The following is a 23,489-nucleotide window of genomic DNA, read 5'->3' on the forward strand; positions in this document are numbered from 1 at the left end:
GTCCCCGCAGCAGGATGTGACCCACGGCCTTGGCCGCGCACCCAGGACAGGCCCCAGGTCACCTCCCTCACCCCGGACACGGATGGCACCGGCGCTGGGTGGCACTGAGAGCATCCTGGCCCCCTCCCCATCCAGGAGCACGGGAGGGCAGGGCGACCATCCCATCCCTCCAGCGGGATCCCTCCGCACGCCGCGGATGAAAGGGCAGAGCTGGGACTTTGAAACTCCAAGCTTTATTGAGTTGCTTCGGCAGCGCGGGCATCACACGGGGGGAGGCGGGAGGCGAGGCCGCGGGGGCACAGCGGCGGCCGGGGGAACGCTTGCTCCGCTCCCCGCGCCCCGGCACGGGCCGGGGGCTTTAGTTGGTGGGGTGGTAGGCACCGCGCTGGTGCCACTGCATGTCCCGGATGCGCCTGACCGACTGGATCTGGGGGTGCTGAGCGCCGAAGTCTGAGCTGTCCTTGTAGTCCCCCTTTTCAAACAGGTACTGGTAGCCCCGGTAGCCAGGGTACTGGTATCCCACCCACCTGGCAAGGCAAGCGGAGAAGGGGGGGATCGTACAACACACGCACATCAAGCATCGCCCCCGGGGATGCTCGGGCAGCGCCCGGGACCCGCCCCCGCCGGCCCCGGTACTCACGTTCCGCTCTGCACCCGCACGGACGAGACCTTCTCCTGGTAGCCGTGTGCGTGGAAGCTGGGCACATCGTCGTCTATGATTTCGATCTTCTTGCCGGTGAAGCTGGGGTTCTCGTACAGCACGATCTTGTGCTCCTGGCTGTCCTGCAGCCGGGAGAGCAGAGAGCGGGGGCTCAGCGGCCGCCGGCCCCGCGGGGCTGGGCAGGGGGGGCAGAGCCCAGGGCTGTGGGGAACCCGAGGCCAGGGAGGGCACAGTGCCGGGGGTGCTCTGCATCCAAAAAAACATCCATCCATCCATCCATCCATCCATCCATCCATCCATCCATCCATCCATCCATCCATCCATCCATCCATCCATCCATCCATCCATCCATCCATCCATCCATCCCTGCCTCCGTGGGCCCGTACAGACCTCACTACCAGCAGACGTCCTCGGCTCTGGGCTCACCTGCCACCGCCCCCGTCCCCGCGCCCCCTCCGACCCCCCCATGGCTCCCCGGGCCCCGAGCGCTGGGGCGAGGGTGCGCAGGAGGGGGTGCCCCTCCGCCCGCGGGGCTGGGGAGGGCGGGGGAAGGCTGGGGAACACTTCTGGCTGCAGACCTTGGTCTGGCGGGTGGGTAGTGGCTGTCTGGGTGCTCTCACCACTTTGATGGGTCTCAGGGAAGTGATGCTGTCGCTTCTCCGGCTGTTGGTCCAGGAGTCCCAGCGGGGGTACTCCCCCTTCTCAAACACAAACTGCTCCCCTTTGCAGCTTGCCTGCTCGTAGCCCACCCAGCTGGAAGAGAGCAGGGGACGCGCTTTAGAGGGGGCAGAGGAGCGGGGATCGGCCGGGCTGAGCCCCAGCCGTGCCCCCTGCTCCCTGCCGGGATGGGAGAGGTGCCAGGGAGGTGCCAGGCGGGGCTGCGGTGCCTCCGGGCAGCAGCGGCACCGCAGGGCTTCCCGCTGTGGTGGCCACCGATCCTTGGCCGCTGGGGACTCACGGGATCACCCAAATGTCCCTGCTGGGGTTGTGCTCCCACCAGGTATCCCTTTGTTCAGGGAGCAGCGCTGGGAACTCTCCAGGGGCTTTTCGGGGCTCTCCCTTGTCCGGAGAGCACACACGGGGCCAGCAGGTGGGGAGAGGGCACAAACACGTCCCAGGCTCACCTGTCCCTGCACCCAAAGGGAGGGAAACCGAACTGGGGATAGCGCTGTGATCTCTGCCCATACCCACACGCACACCCCTCCACTCTCCTGCGCTGAGCGGGGCTGTCAGCCTGTCCAGGTGACAATGTCACCCCCTGGTCACCCTCTGTGTCCCCCTGCTCACCTGCCGGCACCGGGCACTCACTGGGCTGAGCTGGGCGAGCAGCTGGGCGGCGATGGGCGCGGGAAATCCGCGGCGAGGTGCGGGTGTGGCAGCGGGGAGACCCCTCCTCGCCAGCCCCTCCCTCCCTCCCCCCCCCCCAGGGCCCCCACGTACGGTCCGGAGTGCACCAGGATGGAGCCCACTTTGTCCACGCCGGCTTCCTTCAGGTTGGGGCAGGCCCCACTGAGCTCATGGCAGCGGCCCTGGAAGTTCTCCTGCTCGAAGATGGCAATCTGGAAAAGAGCAGCACCTCAGCACGGCTGTCACCCGCCCCTGCCGCCGCTATGAGGGGCACACGCTGTCTGCAGCAGCCCAGACCTCTCCCTCTCCCAAAACTGCACTCCAGAGGCTTTTAAGGAGCCTGCAAGTGCAAGCCATCCCCCTGAGGATGCAGGTCCCACTCACGGGTGCCCAGGAGGCCCTGCCAGCTCTGTCCCTGTGCCCCGGTGCTCCTGGCAGAGGGATGGCCACGCTCACAGGGAGCATCAAACAGCCGAGGGGCTCGGGTTGTGGCTGGAGCACCGCAGCCTCCAGAGGGACACGGCGACACCCGGGGACAGCCCCGGGGCCACCAGCCCAGCACAGATCTCAGGGCTCAGATCTGTGGGTGGGAGATCAGCGCTTGATCTGTTCCCAGCCGCTCCACCTGCCCCGAGGCTGCTGGATGCCAAAAAATTCCCATTCCCCATCCCCGGGTCCTGCTGCAAAGGCTCAGCAGGGAGTGCCTGGCACCAGCTGCTCCCAGCTGTGCCTCCGGGTGTGGTTTGGGCACCCAGAGAGGCTGAGGGTGCTCTGGTGCCCCTGCAGGGCTGGGCAGAGTCCCACTGACCTTGGAGCTGGCTTGCTGCTGCTTGGAGGCTGGCATTTGGTGCTCGGAAGCCATCATCAGCTGGGGTGTCTGCTGCCTTGGGAGGGAAGTTTAGCAGGTTAAAATCTGCCCCTGGGGACCCTGCTCATAGCCCTGTGCCCATGCCCCCATTTGTACCCTGCAGCTTGCCCAGCGAGGAGGGTGGTGGGACCAGGATGGGCTCAGCCTGGGGGTGCCAGGGACAAACTCTGCTGAGGGCTGCTCAGCACCCCAAACCTCCCCAGGCTCAGGCAATGCTCCTTGGGACCTGCCCGGGGTCTCCAGCACAGGGAACTGTGAGTTCAGGCAATTCCGAAATCATCCCCAGTGGAGCCCAGGCAAAATCATCCCCAGTGGAGCCCAGGCCCTGCGGTCGAGCATTCCCTGCTGTCCCTGCCCAGCTGAGCATCCCGGTGCCACGTGTGTGCAAGGGAAGGGGTGATGGAGAGAAGCGCCCCCGGAGCCAGCCCCAGCCCCAGGAGCCTGTGCCGAGCCCTCCCAGCCCAGCCTGGCGCTGCCACTCCCGGGAAGGAGCCCCGTCCTCAAGCCCAGAGGGATCCTCAGCATCTGAGCAGCTCCAAAAACTCATTCCTGACAAGAAGCAACGGAGCCGTGGCCGGGTGGGATGTCCTGCTTTGGGCTGCGGGGACGGGACTGTCCCCGGCTCGGGTACCGGGAAGGGACCCCGGGGGTCGGCAGGAGGCTACGGCAAAAGAGAGGGCAATAAATAGCAAAGTCTTACCAGTTCTACCAGTACCCGCTTGAGCCAGTGACGGGCCGGGGCCGGGAGGTGGAATTTATACCGAGCCGCAGCAGAGAGGTGCCAAAACTATTTACAAAATAGTTAAAACCCGATTCAAAGCGAGAATGCTGGATTAAACCCCAATGAAAACCAGGGTCAGCTGATCCGCCGCAGCCTTTGTCTGCCCGAGCACCAAGCCCGAGTTATTTCATTACCTGTCACATTCGAGTCACCCGCTTTGTCGGCTTGGTGGCGAGGAGATTTGGACTTTGCAAGCATCAGCCGAACGCGTGCCAAGAGCCGGGGCGGGCCGGGCCAACAAAGCCCCGCCAGCCCCGCTTCGGGGCCAGAGATTTGATCCCCCCGCCAGCCCGGCAGCCGGGGCTGCTGAGCTCGGCTCTTTCCATGCGAGATAAAACGCCTCAAAGCGCTGGGCAGCGTCTGGCTCTGCCCGTCTGCAGCAGCCCGGGGCTGTGCCAGCAGCGGGGGCACCGCGGGAGCCTCCCCGACACCGGCCCGGGGCCTCGGGGATGGGCAGGGGCTGGGGGGCTTTTCCTCGCAGAGCTGCGAGGTCACCCCGGTCCCTCTGGCCCCGGTAGCTCCATCCCCTGGAGCTGCTGGCAGCACTCTGGGGGCAGCACCCTGGGGCTGGGGTGCGCTCAGGGTTGGTGTTGGGCTCCTTTGGGGTCCCTGAGAAGCACCCCGGGGGTCCCTCGGTGACACCAGGACAAAGCTGAGGTCACAAGGGGGTCGCAGTCCCCCCTGGATGGGCAGGGGGGTGAGGGCAGCAGTGCACGCCCCCCTAGGCTGGCATTGTCCCAGCAGCTGAGCCAGGGGCTGCACGGGTCTGGGGGCTACAGCAAAGGAGGTTTCACAGAGCGGGGACACTGCTGCTGTGCAGCACTCACAGCACCCATCACCCCACAGAGGAGCTGGGTCCCCCCTGTCACCCCACCAAGCATGAACAGACCCCACACCTGCCCCTTACAGCACCTCCTGAGGGTCCCACGGCAGGGGATGGGCTGCAGCCCCCCAGGGTCACCCCTGCCCCATCCCTGCCCCAGGGTGGCTGCACACAGGGTCACCCACAGGGTGCTGTCACCTGGCAGTGATGTGAGGAGGTCAATCCCCAGGGTCTGCAGCTGCCCCAGCTCCAGGTGATGGAGTTTCCAAGGCCAGAGAGGCCAAGGTGGCCTTGCAGCTCTTCAAGGAACCCATCAGGCCATGACCAGGCCAGGGTGTGATCCAGAATTTCCAGCATTCCCAGCCCTGGATCCCCCTTTCTTGCCTGTGTCTCCTGCTGCAGCCCCACAGATGGAGCCAGCACTGCCCTCCCCATCTCTGGGTTAATCCATTCAGTCAATCCCGAGCCCTGGACCCTCAGGGACGTGTCCCAGGTCCCAGTGCAGCCCTGCAGCCACATCCCATCCCCTCAGCAGGGGCTGTCACAGTGCTCAGCACGGCCCCTGTGATCCCTTCCCTTGGCTGGGCTGGTTTAGCTCATCCCAGCCCTGGGCATGGCAGCCCCAGGGACTGTTCTGGAAGCAGCTTCTGCCTCTTGGGGCCAGGCACTCACCTTCCACAGCCACCAACCCTCCCCCAGAGGGAAAAGCTCCTGGGAGCTGCTCAGGGACCTGCGCAAAGCCCTTGGATGGACTCAAGCCCATCTCCCATCTCTGCCCCAGCCCAGTGGGTCCCAAGCATGGCCAGGGTGCCCCTGGGGAAGGGCAGTGCCAGGGCACCTCAGTGTCCCACCAGCACCCTGTGTCACCCCTGAACCCCCCTCCTGTGCCCCCAGGACAGCCCCCCCATGTCAGAGCTCATTCCCATGGGAGAAACCAGCCCAGGACTGTGGGAAAGGTCCGTGGGGACAGGCTGGAGCCCCTGCAGGACGCTGAGGTTGGTCACAGCCATCCCACCACGGGGATGTGCCCAGGGCCTGGCAGCACCCAGGGATGGCCACTCCACATCCCCCCCGGCCCCCTCCCTGCCCGGGGACTGGCCAGCAGCCCTGGGAGCGGGCAGGAGACACTGTGAAAAGGGACAGAGGCACTGGAAAAACCCTGACACGGCAGCCCCGGGGGTTAGCTTTGGAAAGCTGCAGCCTTTATGTAACACTGCAAACACTGGCACTGCCCCCTCTGCCCTGAGCGGGGTTTGCTGGGCACGGCCCCATCCCTCCATCCCCCAGCCCCAGGAGCAGGCAGGCCCCGGCGGGCTCCAGCTCAGAGCTTTATTGAGGTTTTTGCACAAAGAGAACACCACGGTCACGGCAGCAGCAGCGGGGGGAGCCCTGGAGCGGCCCCGGCGGGGTCGGGCTCCCTCAGCTGTTCTCGAAGGAGCCCCGCTGGTGCCACTGCTGGTCCCGCACGCGGCGCACGGACTGGATCAGGGGCTGGTTGGCGTCCCACTCGTTCCAGTGCCGGTACTCGCCCTTCTCAAAGACGTGCTGGCGGCCCCGGTACCCGGGGTACTCGTAGCCCACCCACCTGTGGGGATCAGGGCAGTGCTCAGCAGGGCCCACCCCACACCCACACAGCCCCTGCAGCAGGGGCAGTGTCCCCATCCCCACCTCAGTGTCCCCATTCCAGTGTCCCCATCCCCACCTCAGTGTCCCCATCCCTATCTCAGTGTCCCCACTTCAGTGTCCCCATCCCCACCCCAGTGTCCCCATTCCAGTGTCCCCATCCCCACCTCAGTGCCCCCACCCCCATCCCAGTGTCACCATCCCCACCCCAGTGTCCCCATCCCAGTGTCTCCATCTCTGCCTGCCACAGCCAGGTGATGCTGCCCAAGGCCACTCCTGTGTCACCAAGTGCCACAGCACAGGCTGCAGTGCCCAGGTGGGAAATGCCAGGTGCCAGGGGGAGATGGAGAGTTCGTGGAGAAGGGATCAAAGCTCAGGTGGTGGGTTAGGGCAGGGAGCCATCATCCAGTCCCAGGGACACTGCCATGGTCCCTATTACAGCTTGTAGGCCAAGGAAAAGGTGGCAGCAGGGAGGGGACAGGGACACGATGGGCATGAGCAGTACCACGGCCCCTGCCACCACCCTGGGGGGACAAACCACAGTGCCAGGGGCAGGAAGCTGTTGGGGTGTCCCCTGTGTGCCCATCCTTACGTTCCATTCAGGGCCTTGACGCTGGCCACACGGTCCTGGAAGCCGTGGGCCCACAGGCTGGGCACGTCGTCATCCACGATCTCCATCTTGCGCCCGGTGTAGCCCGCGTTCTCAAACAGGTGGATCTTGTGGTCAGCGCTGTCCTGGGGGAAAGGGCGGCTCAGGGGCTGTCCCCTGCTGGTCCCCAGAGCTGTGGCCACCCCAGCACAGCCCCACTCACAATCTGGATGGGCCGGATGGACATCAGGCTGTCGCTGCTGTGGCTGTTGGACCACGAGTCCCAGCGGGGGTAGTCGCCCTTCTCCAGCACGAACTGCTCCCCAGCGTAGGCCTGGCGCTCGAAGCCCAGCCACCTGCAGGAGCCCAGGGTCAGGGGGATGCTCTCCCTGCCACCCCCCGGGGCTGCTCCACCTTCCCCACCCCAGACTTACGGGCCAGACTCCACCTGGATGGAGCCCACCTTCTCCATCTCCTTCTCGGTGATGTTGGGCAGCTCCTCTGTCAGCTCACACCTTTTCCCCTGGAAATTCTCCAGCTCGTAGAGGGTGACCTAAGGTGGGGAGAGACCCTGTCAGCCACCACAGCAGGGGAACACCCCAGGAAACGGGGGCAGCAGTGATCAAAGGGCTCTGGCAGTGTCCCTCCATCCCAGCCATCCTGTGCCAATGTCACTCCTTGCCTGGCAGAGCTGGGTCCTGCCAGTGCCTCTGGCAGAGCTCCAGCCAAGGGTGTGTGCTCCAGCACAAGCTGGAATTTTGTCCATGACAGGCTGAAAAACAGCTCGAACACAGCACTGGAAACATGAAAGGTTTGGGCCAAGAGAATTCCTGAGCCATGGGCTGCCTCTCCTACCCACAGCCTGGTCATTGCTCGTTATCATTTCCTTATCACTGATCCCTCCAGATCCGACCATCCCCTTGCCCTGGCCTGGCACGAGCTCTGTATTCAGTGTTTCCTTCTAAGCCCTGCCAGGTGCACAGACCCCAGTGCCTCCCCAGGCTCTCCTGCTCTCAGCTGAGCTGCAGGATGGGCTGGAGCCAGTCCCAGCAGCCAGAGCATGGCATGGGGCAGGGGCAAGGGTGCCCAGCACCATTCAGGGACCAGCAGGGTCAGTGGGGTGACCAGGCAGTCCCAAAGGGGTCCCAGCTGCAATACCTGAGTCTGGGACAGGAGCAGAGCCTCCTGCACACACCACATAATGGGAGGCTCAAGGGACAGAGGGGACACCCAGATTCCCCTGTGCACCCCAAAGCAATAAACAGCCCCAGCTCTGGCACCCCTCTCCCACTGCCAGGATCTGCTTGCACCTCCAGCCTTCCCTTATCCAGGAGCAGCTTTGTGGGAAGCTCTGCACCCACTGCATCCTCTCCAGCTGATTTACCTTCAACCAACCCACGAGCTGAACCCCAACCTACAAACACACCTGGGGAGTTTCAGTGCCAGGGCCCACAGCTGATCCTGCTGTGCTGGGTGCTTCATCTCCTGGATTAAACCCCTGGGCAGCTGCACACCAGCCTGGCCAGCCAATGTCCTTGGCAGCCACGCAGGCAGGGAGCAGGGTCCCTCCTGCAGGCAGCAAGCAGCCGCAGATCCCCAGCCCCAGCTGCTTCCCAGCCTGCAGCCCCCAGGCTCAGCACCAGAGCAGGGCCACCACCCACTGCTGCTGTGGGAGAGCTGGAGGCCACTCCTGACCCCAGCACTGATTCCAGCCTGGCATCCCACGGCTCCACCCAGCACCCAGTTGTCCCCAGTACAGCCCAGTATACCTTGTAGGTGCCTCCTCGCTCGCCAGCACCCTCCCCAGTCGCCATCTGCTCGGGGGGACTTTGCTGCTCGGTCATTGTGCCTGGAAAACCCAAATTGCAGGAGGTTAAGGCAGGAGGCACCAGGATTTACAGCTGGTAATGAAACACAGAGGATGAAGCTGGCACAGAACAGGCAGCAGGGGTTAGCACAGACCTCAGTGCATAAATCCCCAGGGATGTCCAAGCTCTGTTATCCATCCTCCTCTCCCTCCTGCACTCACAGGCCCCAAATCCTCATCCTGGCACCCACAGGACTGAACTGAGCCATGTCCCAAGGGACACAGAGCCCTCTGCCCAGGGCAGCTCGCCCAGCTGCCACTAAACTCCCATCTCACAGCCCCGCCTTTGTTCCCAGCAGGAATTTCTCAGCTTCCAGCTGCTGACATCTTCCCCCACAACATAAACCTGACACCTCTCCCTTGCTCCAGCATGCCGGGGGACACCAAACCCGGCAGCTGGAGCTGCTGTGCCACCTTGGCCAGGGTGGGATGGCAGTGAGAGCCCCCTCTTCACTCTCCAGGAACATCCACAAAACTCTGCTCCAACACTGGAACACGCCACGCCAACAAGGGGCTTGAGAGACGAATAAAGGAGCTTGGAATCAAACCCTGCAGCTTCACTTCTCACCAACCCCGTCTGACCCAGACTCAGACACACCAACTCTTTGTGGAGGCCCCTTTGCAGTCCCAGCAGTGCTACCTGTCCGTGTGGTTCCGCTGTGCCGGGCGGCGCGGGCGGCCCCGCTATTTATGGGGTTGCTTCTGACCAGAGCAGCAGAATTCCCCGGGCGGGCGCTGATGCAGCAGCTGCGTCCACGGAATTCCAGCCATGAGATCGCGGCTCAATAGCGCGGGGAGCGCGGCGGGCCATGGAAACGCCACGGCCATCGCTGCCGGCCGGGCCTCGCACGCGGGCCGCTCGGTTTACTGCAGATTAACGGCCAAACTCACATCAGCACGTTCACGCTGCTTCTTGCCAGCTTCTCTGGAAAACTCTGCCATCAGCAGTTCGCCGCCGAGGGTTTAAGCCTGGAAACCGAGAGCAGCGCGAAGCAAAAACCGGGCAAAATGGCCCCGTTTGTGAGCAAGACGGGACACCCAGGTTCCTCAGGAGCCTCGGTGCAATAAACAGCCCCAGCTCCTGGCACCCCTCACCCACTGGCAGGATCTGCTCCCATCTCCAGCCTTCCCTGCCAGGATCTGCTCCCATCTCCAGCCTTCCCTGTCCAGGAGCAGCTTTGTGTTCTGCACCCATTGCACTCTCTCCAGCTGATTTACCTTCAACCAACCCACAAGCTGAATCCCATCCTACAAACACACCTGGGGAGGGCTGAGCTGAATCCCATCCTACAAACACAACTGGGGAGGGTTGAGTCTGAATCCCATCCTACAAACACACCTGGGGAGGGCTGAGCTGAATCCCATCCTATCCAAACACAGCTGGGGAGCTCTGCACACGCATCCTAACTCGAGCTGATTTACCTTCAACCAACCCACGAGCTGAATCCCAACCTACAAACACACCTGGGGAGGGTTTAGCCTGGAAACCAAGTGCAGCACGAAGCAAAAACCGGGCAAAATGTCCCTGTTTGTGAGGGCTCCATGCAAGGTGTGATGCAATGCTGGGGGCAGCTCTGGGAGCTCAGTGGGAAGCTGGAGCAGCTCAGCATTTCCAGGTTGGTGTTCTTGCTGGAACTTTGGCCCTAAGCAGATTCTCTCCATCGAGTTCCTTTTCTTTCTCTGCCCCCAGTCTGGCTCCCTGCCCGGCATTTCCCAGGAACAGGCTGGGAACACATCCTGGGTGTGTGATGAGGCATTTCTAGAGCCTGGCACAAGGGTTTGTCCATCTTCACAGGCACAGGGTGATGTAAGGCATCAAACTGGGAGCATTTCACACCAAACTGGGAGCATTCCACTCTGCTGGTAGCAGGCCTGACTCCCTCTTCACCTCTGAGAGTCCCTTCAGACCCAAACCATCCTGATTCCTCAGGGAACATTTTATTCAGCTGCACAGATCCCAATTTACTACAATCCTTGCAGGTTTTTCTACCTGCTCTGAGCGTGGCTCATCTTGAAACCAACAGCTACCCCCTAAATCTTAACTGAAATTGCCAGAAAAGTGAATCCACAAACTGAATGGGAGAGGGATGGAAACCTCTCCTGTTGTATGTGTTAGACTGAGGCCCTTCAGCCCCACCCCACCCCTGGCCTTGCTGGGTGATGCTCCAGGCCTGGTGTGACAGGGATGACCCAGGTGTCTCCAACTGACTCTTCCCCACTCTGCCCATCTGATGGAGATTTGCTGTTCCCATCAGAGCTGTCTCACAGCTCCAAGAGGCACGGACTGAGGAGGAATGGATTCATTTCTGTCTCACCAAACACAGCATCAGCTGTCCTCAACAAATCAGAAACGCAGAATTTCCTGTGCCAGTCCCTTCCTTCCCAGCAGCCTCATTCACCGAGCTCTGCCACGGCCTCAGGGCCCTGGATCTGCCTCTCCCAGCTCTCCACACTGTCAAGGCAATTCCAAAAACATGACAGAAGGGGCACTGGATCTCCTTGATGCCTCTCCCAAACAGACCTCAATTTCCTCTCACTGTCAGCCTCTTAAATCCCTTTGAAAAATGACTGCTGGAAAATAGATTTTTTTTTGTTAATATCTGGCAAAGCTAAATTGGAACTGTAATGGTGCAGAACAAAATACAGCAGACAGAATATCTTTATTCCCTGGGAAACTGTGTAACACAAAATACAGGATTTCTATCACACTATCTATGTGATTTCTATCTATGTATTTATTGTGACCCAGACTGACAGACTCTATAAGGCTATGTGGAGCAACATAAAAGCTTAATCTCCACAAGAGCTCCTTCAAAACCAGATTTGGTACCATTTTGTTTAATATGGACTGAGAAAAACCCAGAAACCACCAGACCTTGGCTTTCCTCCTCTACCAATCCCACCAGAAGAACAGAAGTTATTTCAGATTATATTTTTGCAATACATTTATACTTGAGTGAGCAGGAAAAGAGCTCACTACCAGCTGGGGAAGGATTCCCACTCTCCACCCTTCTCCACTCCCAGGGTGAGCAGAACAAGGCCTGGACTCTGCAGTCCCAGCCAGAACACCCCAAATCCCTTTAAAGCTCCATGGAAGTGGTTTCACAGAATCACAGGATTATTTGGTTGGAAGGGATCTCAAAATTCATCTCATTCTGCCCCCCTGTTCCCCCAGCCTTCCACTACATCAGGGTGCTCCAAGCCCTGCCCAACCTGGCCCCAGAAGCCTTCACCTCCTAAAAGCCCATTTTTTAAAGGAATTAAAGCAAATACCTGTTTTTGTTCTCAGCACTGGGCTGAAGGGATGGATCCAACACTTCCCTCACTTGGCTGCAGCTGCTCTTGCACCAGTGTCCTTCAGGGAGGTGCAGACCTTGGGCTGACAGGGAGCACAGTTACGGTGACAGCTCTGGATTCCACTGCAATAGTTTGTTTTACCCCCAGAGCTGGCTTGGGGACAGCAGTGACAGCCCTGGGAACTCCCCCCAGAGGTTCTGTACCTGGATACACCTCGTGAGGCAGAGCAGCACCCCAGAACTGCCCACCTGCCCCTGAAACACACCATCCCTGCAGAAATCTGGGATTTGCTGCTCCAAACCTTCTACAGGTCACACTTTGTATTCCCAAATCTGCCCCATGGGCATTTCAGTTTGCAAAGAAAGAACAGGGTGAAACAAACTTCTGTGGGAGTGGAAAGGGGATGGTGTGTGGGGGTTAAATCCTCTGGAATAAAGTCTGGGGATGTCAAAGGTTGGAGAACCAAGCATTGCTCCTCTCTCTGCAGGAAGTGAAAGGCTCTGGTGGATGAGGAACAAATTGAAGATTCACAGATGTTAAAAAGGTGAATTTGCAAACAGAAAAATAAAAAGGGAGAAATCCACAACTGGGAATTCCAATAAAAAGCAATGGAGCAGCTGTGCAAGCCCCTGACACAACACCTGGAGCAGGGATTGCTGGGGATCATGAGAGGAGGGTAGTCAGAAAGTGTTCCTGAACTCCACAAAACACATCATCCCACCTTTAAACCCAATATTGATGTGGCTTTTTAAGCAAGGAGAAACAGCTGAGGAGCTGTGAGGGGAGAGATAAAGGAAATTACAGGGCCTCCATCACCTTTAGCATCACTTTTTGGACAAGAGCTGAACCTGCTCCAGGGCAGGATCCAGGAGTGGAGGAAGCAGCACGTCTGAAGGAACCTTAGAGCTCACTTCCATCTCCAATAAACAGCAGGAAAAAGCACATGGCAACAAAAGTGAAAGCACAAAAAATTCCAAGAAGCGTTATTTGGAATTAAAATAGAATTATATAAAGTGTATTACAGTCTGTTCTATCATTTAAGAAGTAATAACATATTTATATATCTTTTATTACAGAGCGATAACCCGAAGAGAAGGAAGTTGATATTTAATCCATGTACAATATAAAGAAATAACAGAGCAAAAAAAAACACTTTCCCATTCAACAACATTCTAAAGATGCTCTTTAATTAGACATTTAAGCATTAAACATTTCTCAGTAGTAGGTTAAACTACTCAATACAGTAATTTCAGTGCATTGTCCAAGCAGATGTGGAAATGCAAACACATTCAAGGGCTGTGTGGAAACCTCGTGTCAATCCCCTCAGTTTCCTCAGCACAAACAGCTACAGAATTTCTGGCCTAGACCAAGAACCAGTAAATCCTCCAGCTGCTGGGAACACAACACTGTCACCTGTGGAAGTGGAAAACGCAGCCTGTGGGGATGTTCCTGTGAGCAGGGGCTGATTTTTGGACGTGGGAGGCCCCACCTGATGTGAGTGAGAACAGCCACCATCCTCCTCCTCACCTGCTGCTCAGGCTGGCCCAGGTGAGTGCCACACACCATGGAACCCTTGGGTGCTGCCACAGGAATACATCCCAAAAAAACCACACCAAGAGTCACCTTTTCCACCATCACCTAAAGGAGAGGGAAGGAAATGTGTGCAAGGTTGTAAAAGGAGCTGGGTAATGGTGGTGGCTGCACCGACACGGCCCATCCCCAAAATTCCATCAGAATCCTGGGGATCACTGCTCTGTGGGGAGCAGAGGGGCTGCCAAACTAACAGTGGCAACAGCTCCCATGAGAAACAGGGCAAAGCAACAGGGGAAAAAGACTTTTACATCAGACAGACGTCTCCATCTCATCTCCAGGGAGCGCAGGGAGCTGCCACCGGAATAAAATCCGGGAGCGAGAGATGTGCAGATGGGACTTGTCTCCTGCCATCCTGCTGCTATTTCATCCTGCTGCTATTTCCTGCAGACTGGGACTGCAAATCCCCCCCTGTGACTCCTCCATGAGGTGAATTGGCACATGGTTTTGGCAGCTCCAAGCCTGACAGACACTGGCCTGAGCAGGCCCCACGGGAGCCACGCTCCCGAAACGCTGATTGGGGAAAAATAAAATAAAAAAAGACAAAAAGGAAAAGGAGCTGAAGTGCTGGTGCTTTATGGTTTGTGTCCAGAGGAGCCCCTCAGCAGGATGTGGGGAGTGCAGCCCAAGGAGCTCTGCCAGGTGATGAGAGCTCTCCACTCTCCTTTTCCCTCCTCCATGTTTTCCTGGTTGAGCCTGAGGAACACCTGGAGTCACCTCCCTGCCTGGGCCACCACACTTTTGAAGGTTATTTACTGAAAGAGCACTTATCTGGGGCAAGAATCGAGTCTGTCCTCCATAGCCATGGTGGTTGGTAGTTCAGAATGAGTGTCCAGAGACAGGGAATATCTGAGAATTAGGGATACCCAAACACCTGTGTGGTGCAGGAGATCTGTACTCTGCTATCAGCACATCTTGCCAAAGGAAAGACAGGAAATCATCTGAGAAACTGAAGATCACATTTAGGTTATCCCACAAAATCAGCATAAAAATAAAAACTTAAACCTGGTATTTACAGATTAACAAATAAAAATATGAAGTGTGACTATTTGAACTGCTATTAAAGTGACATTCAACAATTAACTGGAACCCTGATATGAGTGTAACATCCTCCCTCTTCCCTTCCTTTTTTGTTATAAAAACAGTATTTACATATTTTTACTTTTTTTTTTTAAAGAGAACTGGTTGACATTATTGCTTGATCCTTTTTAGGAAAGACATTCCAATGAAGCAATTTTTCCACATGCTGACAAAACACAGAATATACCACTTCAAGAGTGACAAAAGTTAACATTTTGTTCATCTAAAAATTATCTCCATCTGCCAGGTCAGCAGATCACATGTAAATACAAGCCAATCAAAAATACATTTTACAAAAAATAATCAAGTTTCCTTTTTCAATATGGCAGTAAACATGATTTGTTCTTCCACTATCACCTTCCACAAATTTCATTCTAAATAGGAGCTTACTATTTGTTCACCAAAAAAAAAAAAAAAGATAAATTTGATTAAAATTATTATTTTCATAAACAAACACAAAGCCCAGCCAGACACAACTCCCAGAGGTGAACACCTACAGAGTGTGTTCCACAGCGAGGGGAGTTCCCTGGATCCCAGCACTCCCAAATATCTCTTTTTCCCAAGATTTTCTAAGTGCTAACTGTGACCCAGGGAGGTTCTCCTGGCAGGCAGCTCTGAAGTGCCACTGTCCCCCCTGACCTGACAGACACAGCTTTGTATTTGACTATGAATTGAAGCAGCTTTTCTCCACAAAACAGGAAGGCACCATGCACAGAGCAGTTGAGGCAGGAAGCAAACAGCAGCAACATGACATGGGGGTTTAGGTTCAGATGAGTTAAGGCTTCTGTTAAACTTCTTCATCTTCTCCTAGTTAGAATCACTGTCTGGAAAGGAAAACAGAAGGAAGGGTGTGATATGGTCAGCTGGAACAAGAAAACTTTAACATGTGTTTTCTGTTGTAGTGCCACCTTGGTTGTGTCTATTTAATGCATTAAGTGCTTAAGAGCCACCCAGAATTGTGCTGAAACCACACAGAGGTTTCAAACTCTGAAATTCCAACAGAGTGAGGGTTATGGAAATCAAATTATGTGCAGAGAATCAGTGGAACCGTGACTGGGAGTGGAGGGGCACCAGCCCCTGGCACCCCTGGTGCACAGGGCAGGGTAAGGGCAGTGTCACCACAGCGGTGACACCAGCACATCAAAGGAAATGTGAGTTTATCACTGCACACCTGCACCCAGCAAAGCCCCCCTTCCTAGCCAAGTACCTTTTCAAACCTGATTCTCATAATGGCTCTGTCTCTTCTTTGATTTCAGCTCCTTCAGCCACTGAGGAGACTTTTCTTCTGACCTATGACATAAAAAAAAAAACAACCCTCTTTATTCTTTCATTATGAAAACTCCTGACAGAAACAACACCAACAAAAAAGGAATGTACAGCTTGTTGCATTATTTTTTCCTTCCACCAAGAAGAGCATGAGCCTTTTCCTGACGCTGGGATTCCCTCACCTGTCCTCCTTTTCCACACTGGAGGGCAGCACTCTGCTGCGGGAGTGCCGAGCTGTGCTTTGGGAGATTTGAAGAGCTGAGCAGAGCCGGTGTCACCAGAGCTCTCAGACTCCTGTCTTTTCCTCAGCTGGGCCTAAAGATAAAAATAAAGAAAGCTTTTTAAGCCAGCATCCAGGCTTTTTTTTTTTAATTCAGAACAGATCACTCCAGATTTATAAAAACAAAAAAATGTCCTGAAATGATGAGGGGATTCCTTATAGAACACCTGCAGGTACTGAATTGGTGGGGATTCCTTATAAAGCACCTGCAGGTACTGAACTGGTTTATCTCCCACCTACTGGGCTCTGCCTGAGCTCACCTTGAGAACAGAGTGATCCATCCCTGGGAACACGGGCAGTCTCTGGGCTTGCACAGAAGATGACCTCGGAGTGTGCTGGATCTTGTCTTCCTCCTCAGAATCTTCCTGTTGCATAGTTTTCTTCTCTTCTAATTTATTGTTAAAAAAAAGCAGAGGGGGAAACCATCAGCTGGCTTTTCATCTCTGCCTTGTCCAACATCTCCTCCTGCATTCAAGCAGGAATGAAGGGCAGTATTTAAAAAACACCTTTTACCAACTCCTGCCCTTGCACTCAAGCTGACCACAACCAATTACTCCAGGTAGCTGAGGGGTTACCTGTGGAATCTTTGAACATCCAGCCATTATCTGACTCTTCTGTCAAGGAGAACCTGTTCTCCAGGTCCAGCCCTCTGCTCCTGCGCAGCGAGTGCGACGCGGGCGCCCGGCACCGGCGCTTCTTGCTCAGCTGCACCCGAGTCTTCAGAGCACTGGAGTCCAGGACATCTGTGTGCTGCACAAACACACACCTGGGAATGAGCCCCAGATCCCCCACAGTGAAATCTCAGCCCACCTGATTGCGTTCACCAATTAAAATGGGTATTTGTGTGATTATTATTATTGTAGTCACTTAAAATCATATTAGAGAGAGGGTATGATGAGGACATGGCACTTTGTGGCTAACTGGGTGTAATCCTTTGATCTCTCTAGGCTGTGCATACCTGAGTTGCATGAATGATTTGCACTAAATTAATATAAAAAATAACTGCAATAATCAGGAGTTTAGTTCCTAGAGTGTTTTATGAACACAGGCCTTGCTAGCTGGTAGCAGCTGAAGGCAAATCCCAAGACTGGGATCTAAAAAGAACAACTACACAAAATTCCCTTGGAGAGGAGAGCTGCAGCTTCCCTGCCAGCCACAAACACTCAAAGCCACTCACCAGCAACAAGGACACTCCAAGTTTAGTGTCCCAGCCTTCAAAAACCTTCTGTGATCAGTCATTTCCAACACATCCAATAAACAGTAACATTTACAGAGCAAAATAAGGAGCTGTAATTTATTTACTTGCTTAAAGCAATGTGCTGTTACCTGTAACAGATTTGCCTGTAACCACCAAATATCTTTGAGCATCCCCTTCTCCAGAAGATGTGGGTTTGCTCCTTTTTTCAAAAGATTTCAAGTCAGGAATAAACTACTTTTCACACAGCACTTGCCAGCTGCACTTAGAGCTATTAAAGTTTTACAGAGACACCTTTAGTGGCCCAGGGACAAAACAAAACCTTCTGGAAGTGTTAAAACACTGTGTGGATGTGGCACTTGGGGACATGGTAGTGGTGGTCTTGGCAGAGCTGGGGGAACAGCTGGACTCAATGATTTTAGAGAGATTTTTCCAAACTAATTTCTTGCAGCACTAGATCTCATTAACTGTGTATGGCAAGAAACTCCTGGTTTTACACCAACTGCAAGATTCTTCAATATAAAAAAAAATCCTTTAAAATGCAACTGTGAGCTACTGTGGGAAGAAACCAATCGTAAATAAGAAAAATGTTAGTGAAGGTCCTTACAGCCTTAAATGTGCATGGCTGACAGCACAGCAGTCACTGACTGTTTGTGTTATTTAATTATGCTTCCAATATTCATCCCTGCAAGTGTCCGAGGCCAGGTTGGATGGGGCTTGGAGAATATCTGGTCTAGTGGAAGGTGTGGATGGGGGTGGAACTGGATGAGCTTTAAGATCCCTACCAACCCAAACCAGTCTGGGATTCCATGATTGATTATCCAAGGCCAGCAGCTTCATGGAATCTCTCAGAACCTAAACACCACAGAGACTTAGAAGAATTCTGTAGTTTTGATCCTAAACTTTTTGGGCAGGAAAGCAGCTGGGAAAATTCAGAGTGGGAAAGGCAGGGCAAAACCGGTTGCAGAGTTTCCAGAAGGAACTGGGGGAGGGCTTAACTGAGAGAACTCCCGATGGCAACTCACATCAATGAAGGAGAAATAACTCTTGTCCTCGGGGAGTGTGTCCCCTGCAGGAGGCACATCAGTGCCATCAGTGGAGTCCATGTCCGTGCTGGAACGGTCCAGGCTGGTGCTCCTTTGCTCTTTGGAGAAGTCATGGTGCTCAGGCAGCGAGGGAGGCTCTGTCTGCGAGGACAGCGAGGACGGGTGGCTGCCCGCCGGCTGCTTCCGCCCCGACACCACCTCATTGTCCAGGGAGGGAGATTCTCCCACAAAGCTGCAAGTGGAGCAAATGGAATCTGTGAGAGCTCAAGGCAAACAGAGACCTGCAAGGCCAGGCTGGATCACACGTGGTCAGCAGGGGTTAAATAAAAGTGGAACAGAAAGTTGGGAGTACCAGGGTGTGGATCCCTTCTGCTGGCACAGCTCTTGTCGCAGACATGTTTTATGAAAAATCCTTTCCTTAGGATTTTTTCTCCTGAGAAGCTGAGAGGCCTCAGGAACAAAATGTAAACAATGGTTATCTGCTGCTGTGGAATGCAACAGGTGGGTCTGTGATTGGTCTCATGTGGTTGTTTCTAATTAATGGCCAATCACAGCCCAGCTGTCCAGACTGTCTCGGTCAGTCACAAGCCTTTGTAATCATTCCCATTCTATTCTTAGCTAGCCTTCTGATGAAATCCTTTCTTCTGTTCTTCTAGCATAGTTTTAATATAATATATATCATAAAATAATAAATGAAACCTTCTGAAACATGGAGTCAACATTCTAATCTCTTCCCTCATCCTAAGACCCCTGTGAACACCACCACAAGCCCTCACCCCTTGGATTCATGGTGTGTTGGGGATTGGGGTGGATTCCACCCAGCCAGAGGAATTTTTCCTTCAGGAATGCTGGAGCTGAAGAGAGCTGGGCACCAGGTGGCAGCCTAAGGCAGGGCTCCATGGGCAGAGCTTCTCCTGCCTCACGAAGGAGGGCAGCAGCACCTGCTCCCCAGTGCTGGGATGCTCCCAGTGTGCTCCTAAAATTCCTCCCATGGCCTGCGCTGACAGGAATGAGCTGCTGGGTAAGGACTGAAAGCTGGACACAGTTGTGTCTGCCTTTATTTGAAATAGGAAGACTCTACTGTCAGTAAAAATTGGGCTGTCTTGCTTCTAATTCCCAGATTGAAAAAAACCAAAACTTAAAGGATTTAGCTCTGATGGGGTTTTTTCTCCTCTTGATAGAAGTTTTTTGCCACTAAGCAGCATTTCTTGGGCACATACCTAGGAAAACTGTTCTAATCCTAAAAAAACCATGTATATGCACATCTTTAAAGCAATAAACCTCAGTATTTGGTACAGCAACCCCAGGAGAAAACCACTCAGGAGTTCCCTGCTGGTTAACTGCATTCCATCAGCACCAGCACATGGTACAATGTCCAGTCTGGCAGAGCAGACACTGCCCAGAGGGTTTCCAGCACACAAACACAGGGAATGCTGCTTCCCTCCCTCACCAGTGGGCCCCAGGATAATTAAGAATGGCACTAATGAGCTCTGGGGGAAAGCTTTTGTCTATGGTTTTTGCTTCAAATGACATTTGGTATCTGCAGCATTAGGCTTTAGAGCCACTGCAACATGGAAGAAGGGAGAGAGGAGGGACAATCTGCAGGACCTTTCATGCAAATTAAAGTGTGTGTTGAAAGGATCTTGTTGGATTTGCATGTCTCCAAAAAGTCTCTTTCTTCCCTGCTACACCCCAGGGCTGCAGCTGATACAATTCACTGAGGTTTTTAAAATTTGAAATAGCTGAGAGCAAGATGTGATAGAAATCCAGCTGAATTAGCACTGATTGGTAATTCCTCATTCCCAAACCTTCCCAATGGATTTTCCTTTGGAGTTCCTGCACAATTACAGCCCCATACACCAACCCCTGTGGCACAGCTCATCCCCAAATGTGGGAGGGATTCCTGGAGTCCAAACCCAGTTATGTGCAGTGGATTCTTTCCAGTGAACAGCTAATTAGGGGGAAAATTCCCTTCAGAAAAATGAAATTGAGAACATATTTTCAGTTCTCATTACTGACATATATCATGCACCTCTTTCTATTACTTCATTAAGATTTCAGGGTTTGTGAGCATATCCATGAGCTGCCCCTGGTGCTCCACAGGTACATTTACAGACACTTCTCTGAGAAATCATCCCTCACGTGGAGCAGACAAACCCAGCAGGATGTTATCACAATGGAAAATAAACTGACAGCAATCCTCACTTCCAACTGCAATTAAATTTAATTAGTTTTAGCAAGACAGTGTAGAGAGGCCATAAAAAGGTGTCTGTGAAATGAGGTGTCAGAGCTGTATGGCTCCACCACCTAAAACCAATTCCTTTCCTGTAAAAAACAATAATTTTCCTTATGAAGATTGTTCTAACCTAAAAGAGTTTTCTACTGTGCCAACTTGGAAAAACTTATTCAAGCACTTGAAAAACATTAAAATCTTTTAGATAAACAAAGAAAAATCCAATTAATGCCTCCAAATGGGAGAAGATGGTTTCATCCCTGTACATCCCAAGGAGTTACTGGCCAAAGCCCACTGGAGGCGCTCCTTATGCTAATTCCAGCAGTGACTCAGTTCTAGAAGAAAATACTCCTTCCTTCACCTTCCACAAGCTCATCTAGGGAAAGCACAGTGTTCATCCTGTTGCCATGAAGTTCTGGCTTTTGATTTCCACCCCTGGAAGTGTCCAAATGCCAAGCAGAGGTGGCACTGCTTGCTTTAATGGCCACAGTGGGATTCAGGTGAAGGTTGGACTCAGCCAGCCTGGAGGTCTTTTCCAACCTTAAGGACTCTGATTCCATGAAGATGAGGTCATTCACAGAAGCACTAATGGAACACTCCTAAAATAATCCCTGCATGGCTGCAATAGTGGGAAATGCCCCAGGCTGGAGGTTCCCCCAGCACAGCAGGAGGCTGTGACACCCTTTGGTCCCTGCAGGATGTGACACCGTGGGGCTGGCAGTGGAAATGCTCCCAGGGAAGGCAGCCAGACCAAACAGGAAAACTGAACCAGCAACATCTCCTGAGAGTTCCTGCCTCCAGCTGGGGTGAGCAGGAGGCACCAAAGGCAGAGCCCTGCTCAGAGCACCCACAGCAATGTGAGGAGAACGTCTGCACTGCTCCTGGCAGGGACTTCATCCAAAATAAACTGCAGACAAAATGCACGTTCAATACATTCCAGGAAGACTTCCATTACTTAGAAGTACATTAATCTCATTTCTCTTCAAGTGCCTGAATTAATACAGCAGTAATTCCCCTGCAATGAGCTGTAAGTCAAAATAAAGTGATGGGGCGGTAAAATGCTGAAGAGTCTCTACACTGTCACCATTATACTTTAAAAAAGGCAAAATCTAAACACTTCTTGCAGTGCAAACAAAATTCCAGCACAGGGGATTGAGTCCAATCCTTCAGTGAACCGGAATGTTTAGGTGGAGCTGTTCTAATCAGGATGGATGGATTGAAATAACTCTCCAGTGCTGTCTGCTGTGAAGCTGAGACAAGCACCTTTGTTAAGAAACTGATCTCAGAAATGTCTGTACCATCCTGGAATCCAAGTTAATTTTACAGCAGCCTGGCTGTCACTGTTGGCACTCGGCTGCTGAGCCTCGAGCTGGTCGTTACCCTGATTTCATAAGCAATAAAAATATTCCTAACACACTGTTCTCAAGTGCAGAACAAACCAAACGTAATTGACATTAATGTCTGCTGTAAGATCCCAACAAGTATAGCATTAGAAACCAGATAAAATGCTATTTTCATACCACACTGAGCAGACATGATACAAGTTCAGGGTAGATCAAGCTGCAATTTACACAACAGGTGTGAACTATAAAAAACCTCACACTTTGCTGCTCTGGGCTTATTTCACTAAATCATTCTAAGAACAGAAAAGCATCAGCAATACTCAATATCAGTTTCACTCAGCTGATATTACATTTCATCCTCCACTTCACTACCAATAAAACACTTGAGAGTCTGAGATGTGGGCATGGAGAGATGAACCCTGAGTCACCCCACCTGAGCCCCAGAGTCCCTGCTCCAGAGGGATTTTGCCATTCACCTCACCTGGTAGTATTTTTAAAGGAAAGGCAATGATAGAAAATCAGACTTAAAAACAAAGAAACCAAATAGAAGTGTGTTAGAATGTTGGGGGACACAAGACAGATGATGGACTTTGGACTTGGTTAACACAAGAGATTTGGTAACAGCATGCTTTGGCAAAAGCAAATGGAAGTTTGAAAATTCAATAGTGGGAAATGCCCCAGCCTGGAGGTTCCCCCAGCACAGCATGAGGCTGTGACACCGCTTGGTCCCCACGGGATGTGACACCGTGGGGCTGGCAGTGGAAATGTTCCCAGGGAAGTGAAGACTTAGAGTGCAAGAAGATGAAATTAAACAGGTTTACTGGAAAAAGAAATCTCATTAAACTTTGTGAGCAAGAGATGTTGTTATATGCATAATTTTGTGTATGTGATTTTAACTTAATCATTGTAGTTCGCCAATAGAAGTGTCCAAGAACAGGGCTTGGAGCACCCTGCTCTAGCAGAAGGTGTCCCACGGCCAAGGGTTGGAATGAGAAGATCTTTAAGGCCATTCCAGCATGAAAGCACTCTGGGCTGGTGGGATTGCAGCATTCCCCTCCTCCCTGAGCTGAGCAGAGCCCTCACCTGTCGCTGCTGTGCCGCTGCTCGTTCCAGGTGCCGTACTGGCTGTCGGGCTCCTGCACTAGCGTGTCCGTGTCCTTCGCCCCCGGCGGCTGCCTGGAGAAGCATTTTCTCAGCTGGTCCTGCAAAAACACCTCCAGTCAGTGCTCCAGCCCCTGGCTGAGGGATTAACAGGTTTTACTGGCAATAATGGCTTGGAATCTGACAATTAAACTCAGCAGGGAAATGAACTCAAACACGAAGAACTGCTGTGGAGTCGGAGCGACAATTCTCTGAACAATAATTACAATAATTGTTTTCGTGGGCAAATAAAGGATCCTAGAGGTTGGAGATGACTCCCTGGTTTCAGGAACTCTATGCTGCTTTAATATTGTTCTTATCTTAGGTTGCACAGAGCTTCTCAAAGCACCTATGCAAGCACAAGGAATTGTGTTGGGAATGATATTTCATCCCCACAAGCACAGCAGGCAAACATCAACTCCACTGCTCTTTTCCTTGGTTTAATAAAATGATCCTTTTT

The 23,489-nt window shown here is 53.5% G+C and overlaps 3 protein-coding genes across 3 annotated transcripts in view; all 3 read right to left on the reverse strand.

Moving 5' to 3' along the window:
* Nucleotides 1-222: 222 nt before the first annotated feature.
* Nucleotides 223-2,875, reverse strand: CRYBB2 (crystallin beta B2). Its single transcript, XM_030958994.1, has 5 exons — nt 2,817-2,875; nt 2,102-2,220; nt 1,240-1,414; nt 641-783; nt 223-527 (listed from the first exon to the last, which is right to left on the reverse strand). Exons 1-5 carry the CDS (start codon nt 2,871-2,873, stop codon nt 359-361), a joined length of 663 nt encoding a protein of 220 aa, XP_030814854.1. The 5' UTR covers nt 2,874-2,875; the 3' UTR covers nt 223-358.
* A 2,922-nt stretch (nt 2,876-5,797) lies between these two features.
* LOC115909635 (beta-crystallin B1-like) lies at nt 5,798-12,801 on the reverse strand. Its single transcript, XM_030959126.1, is given in 13 exon segments — nt 5,798-6,065; nt 6,696-6,838; nt 6,916-7,048; nt 7,127-7,245; nt 8,462-8,541; nt 9,200-9,254; nt 9,256-9,288; nt 9,290-9,426; nt 10,959-11,011; nt 11,833-11,947; nt 11,950-12,084; nt 12,087-12,188; nt 12,768-12,801. Coding segments are annotated over 13 exon segments (1,305 nt in total). The 3' UTR covers nt 5,798-5,899.
* Nucleotides 12,802-12,839: 38 nt separating this feature from the next.
* KIAA1671 (KIAA1671 ortholog) overlaps nt 12,840-23,489 on the reverse strand; it is a 65,428-nt gene continuing 54,778 nt past the window's right edge. The window contains 8 exon segments of the mRNA XM_030958900.1: nt 12,840-15,350; nt 15,734-15,816; nt 15,975-16,017; nt 16,020-16,107; nt 16,333-16,460; nt 16,648-16,822; nt 18,293-18,545; nt 22,973-23,091. Coding sequence (XP_030814760.1) covers nt 15,738-15,816; nt 15,975-16,017; nt 16,020-16,107; nt 16,333-16,460; nt 16,648-16,822; nt 18,293-18,545; nt 22,973-23,091 — 885 coding nt within the window. The 3' untranslated portion in view covers nt 12,840-15,350; nt 15,734-15,737.

Source organism: Camarhynchus parvulus, chromosome 15 (genome assembly GCF_901933205.1).
Source record: "Camarhynchus parvulus chromosome 15, STF_HiC, whole genome shotgun sequence".
NCBI lineage: Eukaryota > Metazoa > Chordata > Aves > Passeriformes > Thraupidae > Camarhynchus > Camarhynchus parvulus.